Source organism: Eretmochelys imbricata, chromosome 3 (assembly GCF_965152235.1).
Source record: "Eretmochelys imbricata isolate rEreImb1 chromosome 3, rEreImb1.hap1, whole genome shotgun sequence".
NCBI lineage: Eukaryota > Metazoa > Chordata > Testudines > Cheloniidae > Eretmochelys > Eretmochelys imbricata.
The window spans coordinates 95,441,116-95,454,344 of NC_135574.1; the positions used below are offsets into that span (position 1 = coordinate 95,441,116).

A 13,229-nucleotide genomic window follows, 5' to 3' on the forward strand; every position below is an offset into this window, starting at 1 on the left:
TAATAATTTATTGGTATTTCTGTGAGTGTTCAGTGAAGAAAGGGCTGGATACTACAGGGGAATGCTTTGAAGAGCCTCAGGGACTGGGGTACACCTATTGTTCACCTGCAAAGCTAAGCAAGGACTAGCATAGCCCAAAGAAGACTGCTTGGGTGTCTAACAGAGCTGACACCCAGTTAAGTGCAAGCAAATCTGCTTCTTGCTGGGGCCAGGGAAGTAATAAGGTGACTGGGTACTCCAAGACCCATCAAAGTACCATTCCAGAATTATTGCCTTCCCTTTTTCTTTTGCAGGAAACAGATCTTATTCTGACCTTTAATATCTCAATGCACCGTTCTTGGTGGATGGAGAATGGCCCAGGCTGTACAGTGACATCTGTGACTCCAGCCCCAGAATGGGCACCAGAGGATCATCGTTACATCACTGTCTCAGGGTGTTTGCTTGAATACCAGTATATAGAAGTGGCTCACAGCTCCCTTCAGATCTTCCTTGCAGTAAGTGTTCACAATCAACCTCTCTTCCAGCACTTTTTCTAGAATTTATCTTACAGTGAAGGCTGACCTGCCTCACCAGTCTAAAACTGGGACTTCTTATGGTCCATCTAACCACTCAGAAAAATATTTTTTAGATACCTATATTTTTGTAAACTCATTCTCCAAAATGGTTGTTTTTGCTGAAACTTTGTGGGGGGAAGGGAATAAGCTTGGGGTAGAGAGCAAGCATGGAAAATTTCTGCCATGACACAAAGGCTGTGAAATTCTCACTCTATTGATGTCAATAAGCAAAATTCCCATGTCTTCAGTGGGGCCAGATTTTCACCTTTAAAGTGTGACAAAGTTATAAGCAACTGAAAATGGGCTTGTAGTGTAAAGTGTTCAACAACTTTAACTATAGACGCTGGTACCAGCTCTGCCTACAATAATGATTGTTTCTATTGTCGCAGTATTTAGAGACTATGATTGAGTCCCCATTGAGTTTAGCATGTTCAAATGGGTAAAACAGAGACAGTACCTGCTCAGGCAAGGGCACTGTCTTGGATTATGACAAATTGCAACTTGTGGATAAACAGACAAATAGGCTTGGGGTGGAGGGGACAAAGTAATAATAAAGACAGGTGTATTTGCATAAATATGTAATGACAGGATAGTGTTCAGGCCCAAAGTCTGTAGCTCAGCCTCATCTCCAAAGTCGATGTTAAGGATTTTTTTTCTAACTCAATTTTGTGGATAATAATGAGGGTTGAGTGAAAGAACAAAGAAAAAATATCGTTCAGCATAGGTTCTGTTCCCATTCAGAAATACATGGTGTGTTTTACGTCAGATCTTTTAGAGGTGTCAGTGTCTGAACACAGCTGTATTTCTAGATAAGGCCTCGCTTTTCATGCCACAGAAAAAGTACAGAATGACAAGCTATCAGATTCTGTGTTGAAATCCCAGCATAGTTTAGCCAACCATGGTTAGGCCTTTTATTACTGCTCATGTTACCACACCTGTAGTTATTATAGGTACCCATTTACAAAGAAAACATTTGAGTCAATTTTCCAAACCATCATATTGGATTGCATAACACATAGTTTAAATGTTTTCTTAAAAATAATGACCACTGTTTGGCATGTAAATACAGTAATAGAACCACGGGGTGACCTGCAACACAAAGTTAGACAAGCAGAGTTTTCTTCTCTTTTCAGCAAACTAATCTCCAAGTCTCTGCCCAGATTTATCCCTGGTTAGTGAAAAGAAGTTGATCTTTTCTTTCAATTCCCTTTTATGGGCACTTACGTGGATCTTGGACTTTAACTGTAAAACCGTAAATTGCGACCTACAAATTGGTTACTTGCTTTAAATTTGTTTGGTTTTTTCCCCCTGTGTTCCTGGCCAGTATCAAGTTAATGTTGATCTTAGCTTTTGCAGGGACAGTAGCACCACTGGTTGCTCTTAAATGGGTTCCTTGCAGATAAATGTCTCAAAAAGGAGTAAGGAAATAATTCTGATTGGAGCTGACTTTTATGATTCTTTGAAAGTGACATAACATATTCAGTGCATTTTCTATGACTTTTTACTAGGTTTGCAAAGTGTGCAGCTAAAGGAAGTTGTGCAGTTCATGTGTGTATGACTTAGTGAAAAGAGTACTTAAGGTACATTATGCATAGGGAGAAGTGAGAGCTCTTGGCCCCATCCTTTTACACATTAAATAGAGGGGTTTAGAGGGAACTGTATTTTTGCAAAAGGAAGTTCTGCTGATGCACTAGAAGAACTCCATAGCACTTAAGGTTCCCAGGGAAGTGATCTCTCCTGAGAGCTTCCTAAACTGTGTTGGACAAAGTGTTTTGGTGGCATCTAGCCAAATAGTGCCAGATTATGGAATTTATATGTGCTATTACAAATATTATGTGAGTCATCTGTAATTATACATTCTGAAGAGTGTTCGTTTATAGATAGTTATTTTTTCCTTTTCAGATCTAAAGTACCTTGAGAACATTAAAGAGTCTGACCTACACTCTCAAAAGTCAAGAGATTCCCCCCTGTGCAGAGGACCAGCCCCAGGCCTGGGCACCACTTATATCCCACATACATTCAAAATAGGTCTTAAGAATAACACTGGGGGACGTAAGTGATGCCCAGATCTTGTGCTGGCTTCCGTAGAGGATAGAATTTCATTCAGTACGGATAAACATCAAGGCCTGTTTCCTACCAATACAGCTGGTAACTTTGAAGAAGCAACAGAACTATTCTGATTAATGCTGTTCGCAATATTCTGAGCTACTGAAAGCAAGTAGCCTTGTAAAAACTTCCAAATTAGGAACAGTTATCAGAGAGGTACCAAATGCAAGGATATGCCTTCATAGAACAAGGACTATCCTTATCTACCATGGTGTTAGAAATGCCTAAGATAGTCACTTTGTGCCCATTTATGGTTGCCTGATAGCCATGTTGTTTTTTATTACTTTTTAAGCTCATCTCTTGATTGATTTTATGTTGACAGTTGTTGCTCTTGAAAGGACCACTTGTGATTTCACCCAGATATTGTGGAGGTCTCATGTGAGCTTGCTATGCTTGACTTGCCTCTCTGAAACTGTGCAGTATCAAAGATCCCAATGCCACACCTATTGTGCTTGTCAGCTTTTCCTCAGTGCTTCATTGAAAATAAAAGAAATCAGGAGCTAAGCCTCAGTTGTCAGCTGTGTTTCTGGTTTGGTTCTTTTCAAGCCAAGCTTGGCCTAAATTTTATCACTTTCTTTCTGTGCTGTTCATCATCACACCTCTCCACCTCCCCTACGCCCACACCCCCATACGCAGTTATGTGAAAAGAAAGAAAGGAATCTATTTCATTTTTAGTTCTGCAGCCTGCAGCGCTGCAAAATAAACATTTTTCAGGCACCACCTGCAGCATGCAGCTGTAGTTAGCAGAGCAGAACTGCTAAGGATGTGTGATTTGTTCTGTTTAGTATGAAGCCCTGAGCTTTGGGAAAAGATGTGGGGGAGAAATTTCTACAAAACCATCCCACACATTCCTAGTTAATACTGCAGTTTCAACTGCTAACTCAGAACCTTAGCTTCATTATGTCTCACAAAGCAACAGAGGTTTTATTGGAGTAGCGTGTCCACTTACTGATATCAGTGAGGTATTTTGGTATGTTACTCAGCTTTTGCTCACTACTTACTCAGACAAACTCTATTTACAAGTGTGAGGGGGGGCGAGCCTCCGCACCTGGCAGTTGCGGTCCGTGGTGGCAGCCCCATTTGTGGTTATGGGGTAGGGGAACCCAGGCCCTTCCACTCCACTGGATTCTATAATGCAGGAGTCTGCTACCTGTGGTCCAGCTAATGCTATCCCCCTGGCTTCTCCCTACCGCTATACCCCTCCCCTTGGGGCACATTATGGCTGGTGATTGTCCCTGGTGACCTGGTCCACAGGTCTCAACGGGGTAGAGATCCCCTGCTCTGTGCAGCAGACCTCCACCATGCCTTTAGAAGGTTTATGTGATAAATCTGGGTCTCTTTCCTCTTCCCAGGTTGCCAGATCTTGTAATCCACTGCTCCCATCCAGTGCATGACCTGAAAGGACTCAAGAGTGCTGTCCACTCCAGTGCTGTCTGGCCTGAACTTTAACTCAGAGTTGGGCAGTAGCAGCAATACTCTGATGCTGGAATTCATGTGGGTGAACACCCTTGTCATAAGCTTGCTTCTGATACTCTTGGGCCCTTAAAAGATTTTCTTTTGCAAAGGACACTAGTGTCGTCATCGTTTCTAGTAGCTGCCAAACATACTGTATTACCCTGATGACCCTGGGCTCTTTCTTCTCCCATGTTTCTCAAACTAGATCTAGGGTCTCCCAGGGTTGCCTCTCATACAACAACTTGAAAGGCAAGAACCCCATTAAGGTCTGGGGAACCTTGTGCACTGCAAACAGAAGGGGTGGTAAAAGGTGATCCTAGTGGTGGGGGTCTTTAGCCACAAACTTTCTTAGCATCCTCTTCAGGGTCCCATTGGAGCATGCAACTAGCCCATCTGTTTGGGGCTGGTAGATGGATTCTCAGAGATTTGATTTTCAGCAGCTCACGCAAGTTCTTCATCGGTCACGACATGAAGTTCATCGCCTGGTCTGTTTTTATTTCCTTGTGGATTCCCACCCTCATGAAGACCTTCATGAGCTCCACTGCCATGGTCACTGTGTTCATTGTGAGAAGCGGAATAGCCATGCACACTACACACTGCAGGCCTTTCAAGTCCATACCAATTCTCTCAATGGGGGTGTCTGCAAACGCATCAGTATCTGGGAGGCCCTTGGGGTATTCTTGGGCTCTGTCAGTTGGCACTCCAGGCAGGACATAAAATAATCTCTCACCGGTTTGTGGATGTCCAGCCAATAGAGCCAGTTGCTTTCTCCCTCCCTAGGTGACAAGCACATGGTACTCAACATGCAAGACAGAGTAACTCCCTCTTAGAGGGCCAGGGTACCAGGAGTTGGGCCTGGACTTCATTGGTCTGGGGGGTCATATGCCCAGCTTAAGGTGAGATCTTTTTTCTGTTCCCCAATTAAATCCCTGTTTTGGGTCAGGCATTTCATACCCACAGGTGTTGAGTTTGCAGGTCCTGCTGATCTCTCAGGGGCGCCTCTGTCTATAGTGAGGCCCTTCCCCTAGATCTTCTTGCTCTCCTGTGTCAGCCAGTTCTGCAGGCTCTGCTTCTTCCCCAGTGTCAGGGTCACGATCACGCCCCAAGGCCGGGTCTCTTTTCTGCACCTGCAAGACATCACCAAAGTACTTCCAGTCTTGTCCCAGGATCATGAGTTAGGCAAAAGCAGCTGCCCCCCGCACACTGAGTCTCAGTGTGGTTCCCCATGGTCAGCTATATTTCATTCATGGGGTACAGGCACAGGTTCCTGTGTATACACTGTAGAAAGATCATATCACACAGTGGCCCATGGGTCTGTGATGGAGATCTCAACCACCTTTTCCTTCATGAGGGTCTGGCTGCAACCAGAATCTATTAGTCCCATCACCTCAGTCCCATAGACCTTGCTTGTGGGATCTAGGAGCAGCCATTCAGGCCTTTCTGTAGTTACAATCCATAAAGGGGCAGTTGCATTGAAAGTGGTGATGCTGCCCACAATTGAAGCAATTGCCATCCAGTGGGGCTGCTGTCTGTCCCCACCCCGTTGAGATTGTCCTGTTTGGAGGAGGGCCTCTGTGTCTTGGGGTGCTCTTATTCAGTCTCATAGTCTCTTCCTTGAAAGGAATTCAGACCCTGCCCCAGCTGATGGTCTCCTGTGCCCCGTTCTCTCCATTGTGCTCAGCCCTCCATATCTGGTGATGGCCTACACCCTTGGGGTCCAAGGGATTGGACCTTCAGTGGCCAGGTAATTTTCTGTGAGTCCCACTGCATCCAACAGTAGGCAGTGTTTCTCTCTCCTCACATCACCCAACCACAAGGGGCTGGATAAATTGCTTGAGGACAATATCTTCTGCCACCTGCACCCCGATGTGCCCTTCCAGAATTAGCCAGTGCCCATAATAATCCTTTAGATATGGGCCACTACCATCAGGGCAGTCATTTTTCCTTCTGGAAGCGTTGTAGTAGGTCTTGGGGGAGATATTGAAGCAGTCCAAGATAGGCACCTTGACCTTCTGGTAGTCTCAGGCACCCCCAGGATCCAGCACCCTATAGCTACCTGGGCCAGCCCTGTCAGATAGGGGGCCAAGAGTGTGGTCCAATGATCTGGCAGCCACAATGATCACCCATTTGAACGTCCCTAAAAAGCCTTTGGGGTCATTCTGTGGACCCATCTTTGTCATCTTGACTGGTGTAAGGACCCCACCCCAGAGGACCTTGGCCCTAGGCTAGCAGCAGCTCCTGAGGGTTGTAGGAGCACTGACATCAGGTGGTGATGGTGTTCTTGGTATTGAGTGGGCCGTTCCCAGATCAATTGCTGCTGCTGGTATTGTGAGTCCAGTTGTTGTAATAATTGCTTCTGTTGTTGCTGAAGCTGAGTTGCCTGTTGCTGTCGGCTCTCCATTACTCACTTCTGCAAGTTTTCCATCTCCATGCCATCCCTTCTTATTTTTTCCTTGCTCCTCTTTTGGCCTTTTTTATGTCCTTCAGCAGGACTAGGCCATTTTGCCTGCATTCTCCACCAGTTGTGAGCAGGCGAGAGCCTCCTCACTTTGTGATTATAGTTTGAGGCAGCAGCACCACCTGGCCGTTGTAGTCCATGGTGTCAGCCACACCTGGTGATTATGGAATAGGAGAACCCAGGCCTTCCCACGCCACTGCATTCTGACCCAGAGACCCTCTGGAGCATTGTAATGCAGGAGTCCACTACCTGAGATCTACCTAATGTTCTCCCCGAGCCTCTTCCTACTGCTCTGCTCCTTGCCTTGGGTTTGTCTTGGTGGCGGTTGTTCCTGGCTACCTCATCCATGGATCTCAGCAGGGTAGGGAGTCTTGACTTTATGCAGCTGACCTCCACCTAGGAATGCCTTCTTGGCCTAATGTCTCTGTAGCAGCGAGTGCTGTCGGGGCGGAGCCCCCTGGTGTGTTCCTGCATTCTTAACTCTCCAGTGTATGGTTATCCACCCCATCACAAGAAGCTATGCCAATTTACACCACTTAAGTGTCTGGCCCAACTACTAAGTAAAAACTAAGTAAAAACTCTCACAGAGTAAAAACAGAGTAAAATACAGAAAGATTCAACCTGATACAGTATTTTCAAAATACCATCCACTTGTAAAATATTTACTTTTTCATGGTTCCATTGACTTTCTCTGAAATGCAAGAACTCTATTTCCATTATCCGTCTGCTTCTGCAAATATGAGAAACTTCCTGGAGAACTCTGCTTGTAGAGCTTTCACCTACCTCCCACTTACCAAATGGTCCTTAGCAACTCTTTAGTTTGGTTCCTATTTGTCTATTCATCTGTGCTGGCTTCATGGTCAGCAAACATGTAGTGGGCTGATCAATAGTACAGTCTTTCTCTGGCTCCTCTGTATGACCAGACTGAGCTATTGTTGTGATGGAGTAGCTTAGACACTCAGCATGCTCCATACTTTAAAATGTCCTCATTCATTTAATGGCTATTGATTTTGGCCCTGTATATCAAAGTCATAATTTCATGTTCAGACCTCCTGGGTTATCAGGGATGAACATAATTAAATTACAAACTAATCTCTGGGGATGGTTGTCCCAAGTAAAGGATGAGGTCAGGTAGAAATACAGTGTGAGGATGTCTGGTTTACTACTGGTCTGTGAATTAAATCATTGCCGTGGATATTATCCATAGACGAGATACTGGGTGAAATCGTAGCCCCATTGACTTCAGTGGGAGTTATGCCATTGACTTTAATGAAGCCAGGGTTTCACCCACTTCATAGGCAGTGGCTGTGCTTATTTTCCCACTTTGGGCAACAGTATAACCTGTGGCAGGATATTTTCTTTACCTCAGCACTTCTCCCTCAGGCAGTGGGGGGCCTGGAGTAAATCAGTCTGTCTCTGGAGGGTTTTTCTCTTATCTCTAGTTTTATTTTTCCCTACTTACATGGTGGGCCTCAGGGTGGGCCCAAGAAGTTATCTTAAGAAAAACAAAACAAAAAAAATACCCAAAACCCACACTTACAAGGAAAACAGAAATACTTTTCCCTGCCCCTCTCTGTGGCGTTACCTTGCTATACTGGCTCCTAGTTGCCAGTACTTCCCAAGCAGGTGTTAACTTAGTTTCTTTCCCTATAGCGAGGGGAGACAGACTTCCACCAGGAAGTCTTTCCTTCATGCTGCCACTACCCCTACTATAGCTTGTCTCTGTTCGCTCCCTTTCTCACTCTCTCACCAGAAAAGGGGTTTTTTTAAAGGTCACTGGCAGCTCTTAACTGGCCTCAGGTATTTCCAGTTAACCTGAGGTAACCTTTTTTCAGCTCATAGCAAACAGGGCCTTCACCATTCTAGGGCTGATACATTTGCCTCCCTCCAGTCTCTCAGATCTGCCAGGACTGACTTTGTCATAGATTGAATCCTGACCTGGAAAGTTCACATTATGAAACTAATTCAGTCTTCATTCCATTTGAGTCTTGAGCCTCTGTGCTAATACTAACAAGAGTGACAACATGGATGGTGATTCTTAGGTTGTGGACAGCTGTCCACTCTGATTGAACCAATACCACTGTCTAATTTACTTATTTTAAGAGGAGATCAAAGGTTATATGTACAGCATCATTCATTAGCAGCATGCTGAGCTATCTCTTTCCTATAAAGTCAGTGACTGCAAAGCATGAGTTTCTGATTATCTTCAAGAAACACATGGAACAATAAAGTCCAATCAGAATTTGAAATATAAGTTTAAAGATGTGTGAATATTTCACCTACTGTAAGAGTTTGGGCCCTGTTGTATATTGCCCTCTTCCAACTGGACCCGAGCTTGCTCTGGTTGAGCCAGCACCCTTCCTGTGGGAATTCTGCCTGGAACCTTCCCACCTCGTCTAGGAAAGGTAGTTTCCAACAGGGGCAGTTGCTGTGGAAAACTTCCCCAAGTCTGTCCCTCAGCTCCCCACTCACCCACCCCGGAAGTTTCTCAACCCAAAATTTGTGTCTCTTACCTCAGAGCCTTTTGATAATAGGACTTCCCACAGTTCCCTTCTGTCCATTTTTTATTTCCAGAAGCAGTTCCTCCCAGCAATTGCTTCAGCCTCTGGCAGGTATTGCAGCTCCTCCTCTCCTTTTCCTGCTCCTCCTTTTATGAGGATCAGCCAGTTAAGCTGCAATTCTTTTCCCAATGGGTAGAGCTAATCAGCCAGTTGCTGCCCCTGACCTCAGTCAAACGGCATCTGTTATACCTTCACACCTATATACAAATATAAGATCTCTTTCATTAAATATAACTTGTCCAGAAACTGGGGCAAATTCAGATCTAGGGAAGGCTGGCACTCCCACTTTTGATTTCATTGGGAATTGCACGCATTTAGGCCCCGATCCAGCAAAGCAGGAAAGCACGTGCTTAAGTCCCACTGAAGTTAATAGGATTCAGTGATTTGCTTAAAGTAAAGCATGTGCATAATTGTTTTGCTAAACGAGAGCCTTAAAGCACATCTGAATCTGGTCCTCATTGTTTAAAGAGGAAGGATTTTTTGTAATTAAGGCACTGGATGGAGATTCTGCCTCAAGATCTTCTACAACAGACTTTTTGCATTTCCTTGGGCATGTCACTTCATCTCTCTGTGCCTCGGTTCCTCATCTGTAAAGGAAGGAAAATATTTTTTGTGTATCTCTTATCTGTTTTGTAAGTAGATTGTAAGTTTTTCAGAGAGGGGACTGTCTCTTACAATTTCTGTGTTTGTACAGCATGTAGCACAGGAGGACCTTTAAGTAACACAAATAGTAACAATAATTACATTTCACATAGCAGTGGAGTTCAGAGTCACTATGTGCAACTTCTGTCAGTCTATATTTTACTTTCTGATTAGCCATTACTTGCCTTCATTCCCAAAAGGCTGTTCCTTCAAAAGTACACAAATTAAAATCCATTTGTAGATCAAAACTTTGAAAATATGCAAAACAAAGATCAATCATGCAAATAAGTGTGAAAGAATTACATATCTATTTGACAACACAGGTTTTGGACTATTTATTATGCTTGTCTTTTAATTCTGCACTTTCACACTCACAAGTCTATTGATTTTAGTGGAATGAAGTGCCTGAGTTATGGGAATACGATTAATGCAAAGGAATCACCTTAGGCAATTTGGTTTTTACTTATACAGGCCCTGAAAAGATGAACTGTGTAACATGTACCACTAAATATGATACAGTAATATTACTCCAGTAGAACAAGTGAGTAAGCATTCCTTCACATACTATAAATACATTATTGCTGGTAACTTAACGATGAAATAAATAAAACCATAGGAAAATTAGTGTATGTAAATATTGACCAATACCATAATAATCTTGTTAATGGCCTTAGTACGTTATATGTTTTATATTGTTTGCAATTTTTTTATTCCTTCCTGTATTAATACAAGAAAACATGCATTACAAGAACTACCATTATACCATCATTAAAAATTATTTCATGGTTTAGAAAACTATAATCAATACTTACTAATCCAGGTTGCTTATGGTAAATACCTACCACTCAGAAATCTGCATAGCCTTTTTAGTTTACATGATCTTTCAAGCTATGATATTGTCAAATTGATTTAAGCCGACATGAAATGTAATTGTGTTAAGATTAGAGAGGAAGGAGGGCCCAATGGATAGCATGCTAGTTTAGCACAGGGGGGATCTGGGTGCTACAGACTTCGTGTGTGACTTTGCGCAAGTCACTTAGTGCATATATAAGTACTTAAGTCACACAGCTGCTGGGAGGTGTGATTCCCAGCTTAGATTGGCATACATGCACAAGCTCTGCTGCAGCGAGTCTGCTTAAAAATAGCAGTGTGACTATGGAGGCTTGGGCCAGTCGCCTGAATACAATCCTGCTTAACCCTCTGGGTACATACTCAGGTGGCCACCATAGCTATACTGTGATTTTTAGTACACTAAGCAGAGTGTATCATACTTCCTACCTGCTGTGTAGACATATCCTTAGTCTCTATGTCCCTCAATTCCCCATATATAAAATGGGGATAACAGCTCTTCCCTACCTCATAGGGATGTTGAGAGGATGAATGCATTAAAGATTGTGAGCCAGTCAGATACAGTATTGATGGGGGCCATATAAGTACTTAAATACCTAAGATAGACTAGCATTGCTATAGTTTGCTAAAATATATAAAGAGGGGATTTTCAACATGGTTCCCTCAACGATTAGCAATCAAAACATATTGCTGATGGCATCAGATGAGAAATGTGAATAATCTGATGCCATGTTTTGGAGTTATTAATCTGTTTCAGTGCATTGAGGCATTTAGTCTCAGGGGATGAAGGCTATGCTGATTTAATAACCAACCTGGATTAGAGGAAGTGAAAAACAGCTATAAAAATAAAAATATAAAAAATCGTATAACAAATGAAAGAAAGGGGAAGTTGATAGTAATAAATATAAATCAGAAGCTAGATATTGTAGAGAATGGATAAGAGAAGCAAAAGGAGGGATAGCTCAGTGGTTTGAGCATTGGCCTGCTAAACTCAGCATTGTGAGTTCAATCCTTGAGGGAGCCATTTGGGATCTGGGGCAAAAATTGGGGATTGGTCCTACTTTGAGCAGGGCGTTGGACTAGATGACCTCCTGAGGTCCCTTCCAACCCTGATATTCTATGATATGATTCTGTGAACATATGGCACAATCTCTGGCCAGCAGAGTTATGGACCATAAGAAGGAGTATTTTAAGTATATTTGGAACAAAAAGAATCCTAACAATGGTATTGATCTGTTACTAGATGGAAATGGTAGAATTATCAGTAATCCTAAAGAAAAGACACAAGTGTTCAATAAATATTTCTTGGTGGGGGGGGAACAGATGATGTACTCCTGTCATACATGAGTATGAAACACTTCCATTTAAATAGTAATTCAGGAGGATGTTAAAGAGCAGCTACTAAAATTAGACATTCTTGAATCAGTGGGTCCAGATAACTTGCACCCAAGAGTTTAAAAGAGCTTTCTGAAGAGCTCACTAGCCCATTGATACTGATTTTTAGTAATTCCTGGAACAATGATGAAGCAAATGTTGTGGCAATATTTAAAAGGGGTAAATGGGATGATCCAGATAATTACAGGCTGTCAGCTTGACAACAATCCTGGGAAAACAATGAATCATCTGATGTGTAACTTAAAGAAAGATAATATAATTAATGCCAATCAACATGGGTTTATGGAAAACAGATCTTGTAAAACTAACTTTTTTGATTAGATTGCAGGTTTGGTTGATAAATGTACTAGTGTTGATGCCATATATTTAAACTCTTATAAGGCATTTGACTTGGTACTGCGCAACATTTTGATTAAAAACCTAGAATGATACAAAATTAACAAGACACATATTAAATGAATCAAAAAGTGGATAATTGACAGGTCTCAAATGTAACTGTAAATGGGGAATTGTCATTGAACAGATGTGTTTCTAGTGCGATCTCACAGCAATTGGTTCTTGGTCCTATGTTATTTGATATTTTTATTAATGACCTGGAAGAAAACATAAAATCATCACTGATAAAGTTTGGAGAAAACACAAAGATTGAGGGAGTGGTAAATAATGAAGAGGACAAGTCACTGATACAGAGTGATCTGGATTGCTTGGTAAGCTGGATACAAGCAAACAATATGCATTTTAATACAGCCAAGGTAAAGTCATATATCTAGGAACAAAATATATAGACCTTATTTACAGGATAAGGGACCCTATCCTCAAAAGTGACTCTAAAAAAAAAGAGTCAGGTTAACCTAAGTTCCCAGTGCAATGCTGTGGCCAAAAAAGCTAATGCAATCTCCAGATGTATAGACAAAGAATCCTGAGTAGGAGTTAGAAAGGTTATACTACCTCTGCGTGCAGCACAGGTATGACTGCTAGAAGATTATACAGTCCAGTTCCAGTATTACAATTCAAGAAGGACATTGATATATTGGAGGGGGTTCAGAGAAGAACCACAAGAATGAATGAAGGACTGAAAAGCATGCCTTACGGTGAGAGACTCATGGAGTTCAGTCTATTCACCTTAACAAAGAGAACATTAAGTGGTACCTTGATCACAGTCTGTAAGCACCTACGTTGGGAACAAACATTTGATAATGAGATCTTCAG

At 42.5% G+C, this 13,229-nt stretch overlaps 1 protein-coding gene across 1 annotated transcript in view; it reads left to right on the forward strand.

The window, feature by feature from the left end:
- The first annotated feature begins 326 nt into the window (after positions 1–326).
- Positions 327–13,229, forward strand: part of NKAIN2 (sodium/potassium transporting ATPase interacting 2) — a 100,776-nt gene continuing 87,873 nt past the window's right edge. Inside the window, exon 1 of the mRNA XM_077811727.1 lies at positions 327–494. Coding sequence (XP_077667853.1) covers positions 327–494 — 168 coding nt within the window. The remainder of the gene's footprint in view (positions 495–13,229) is intronic.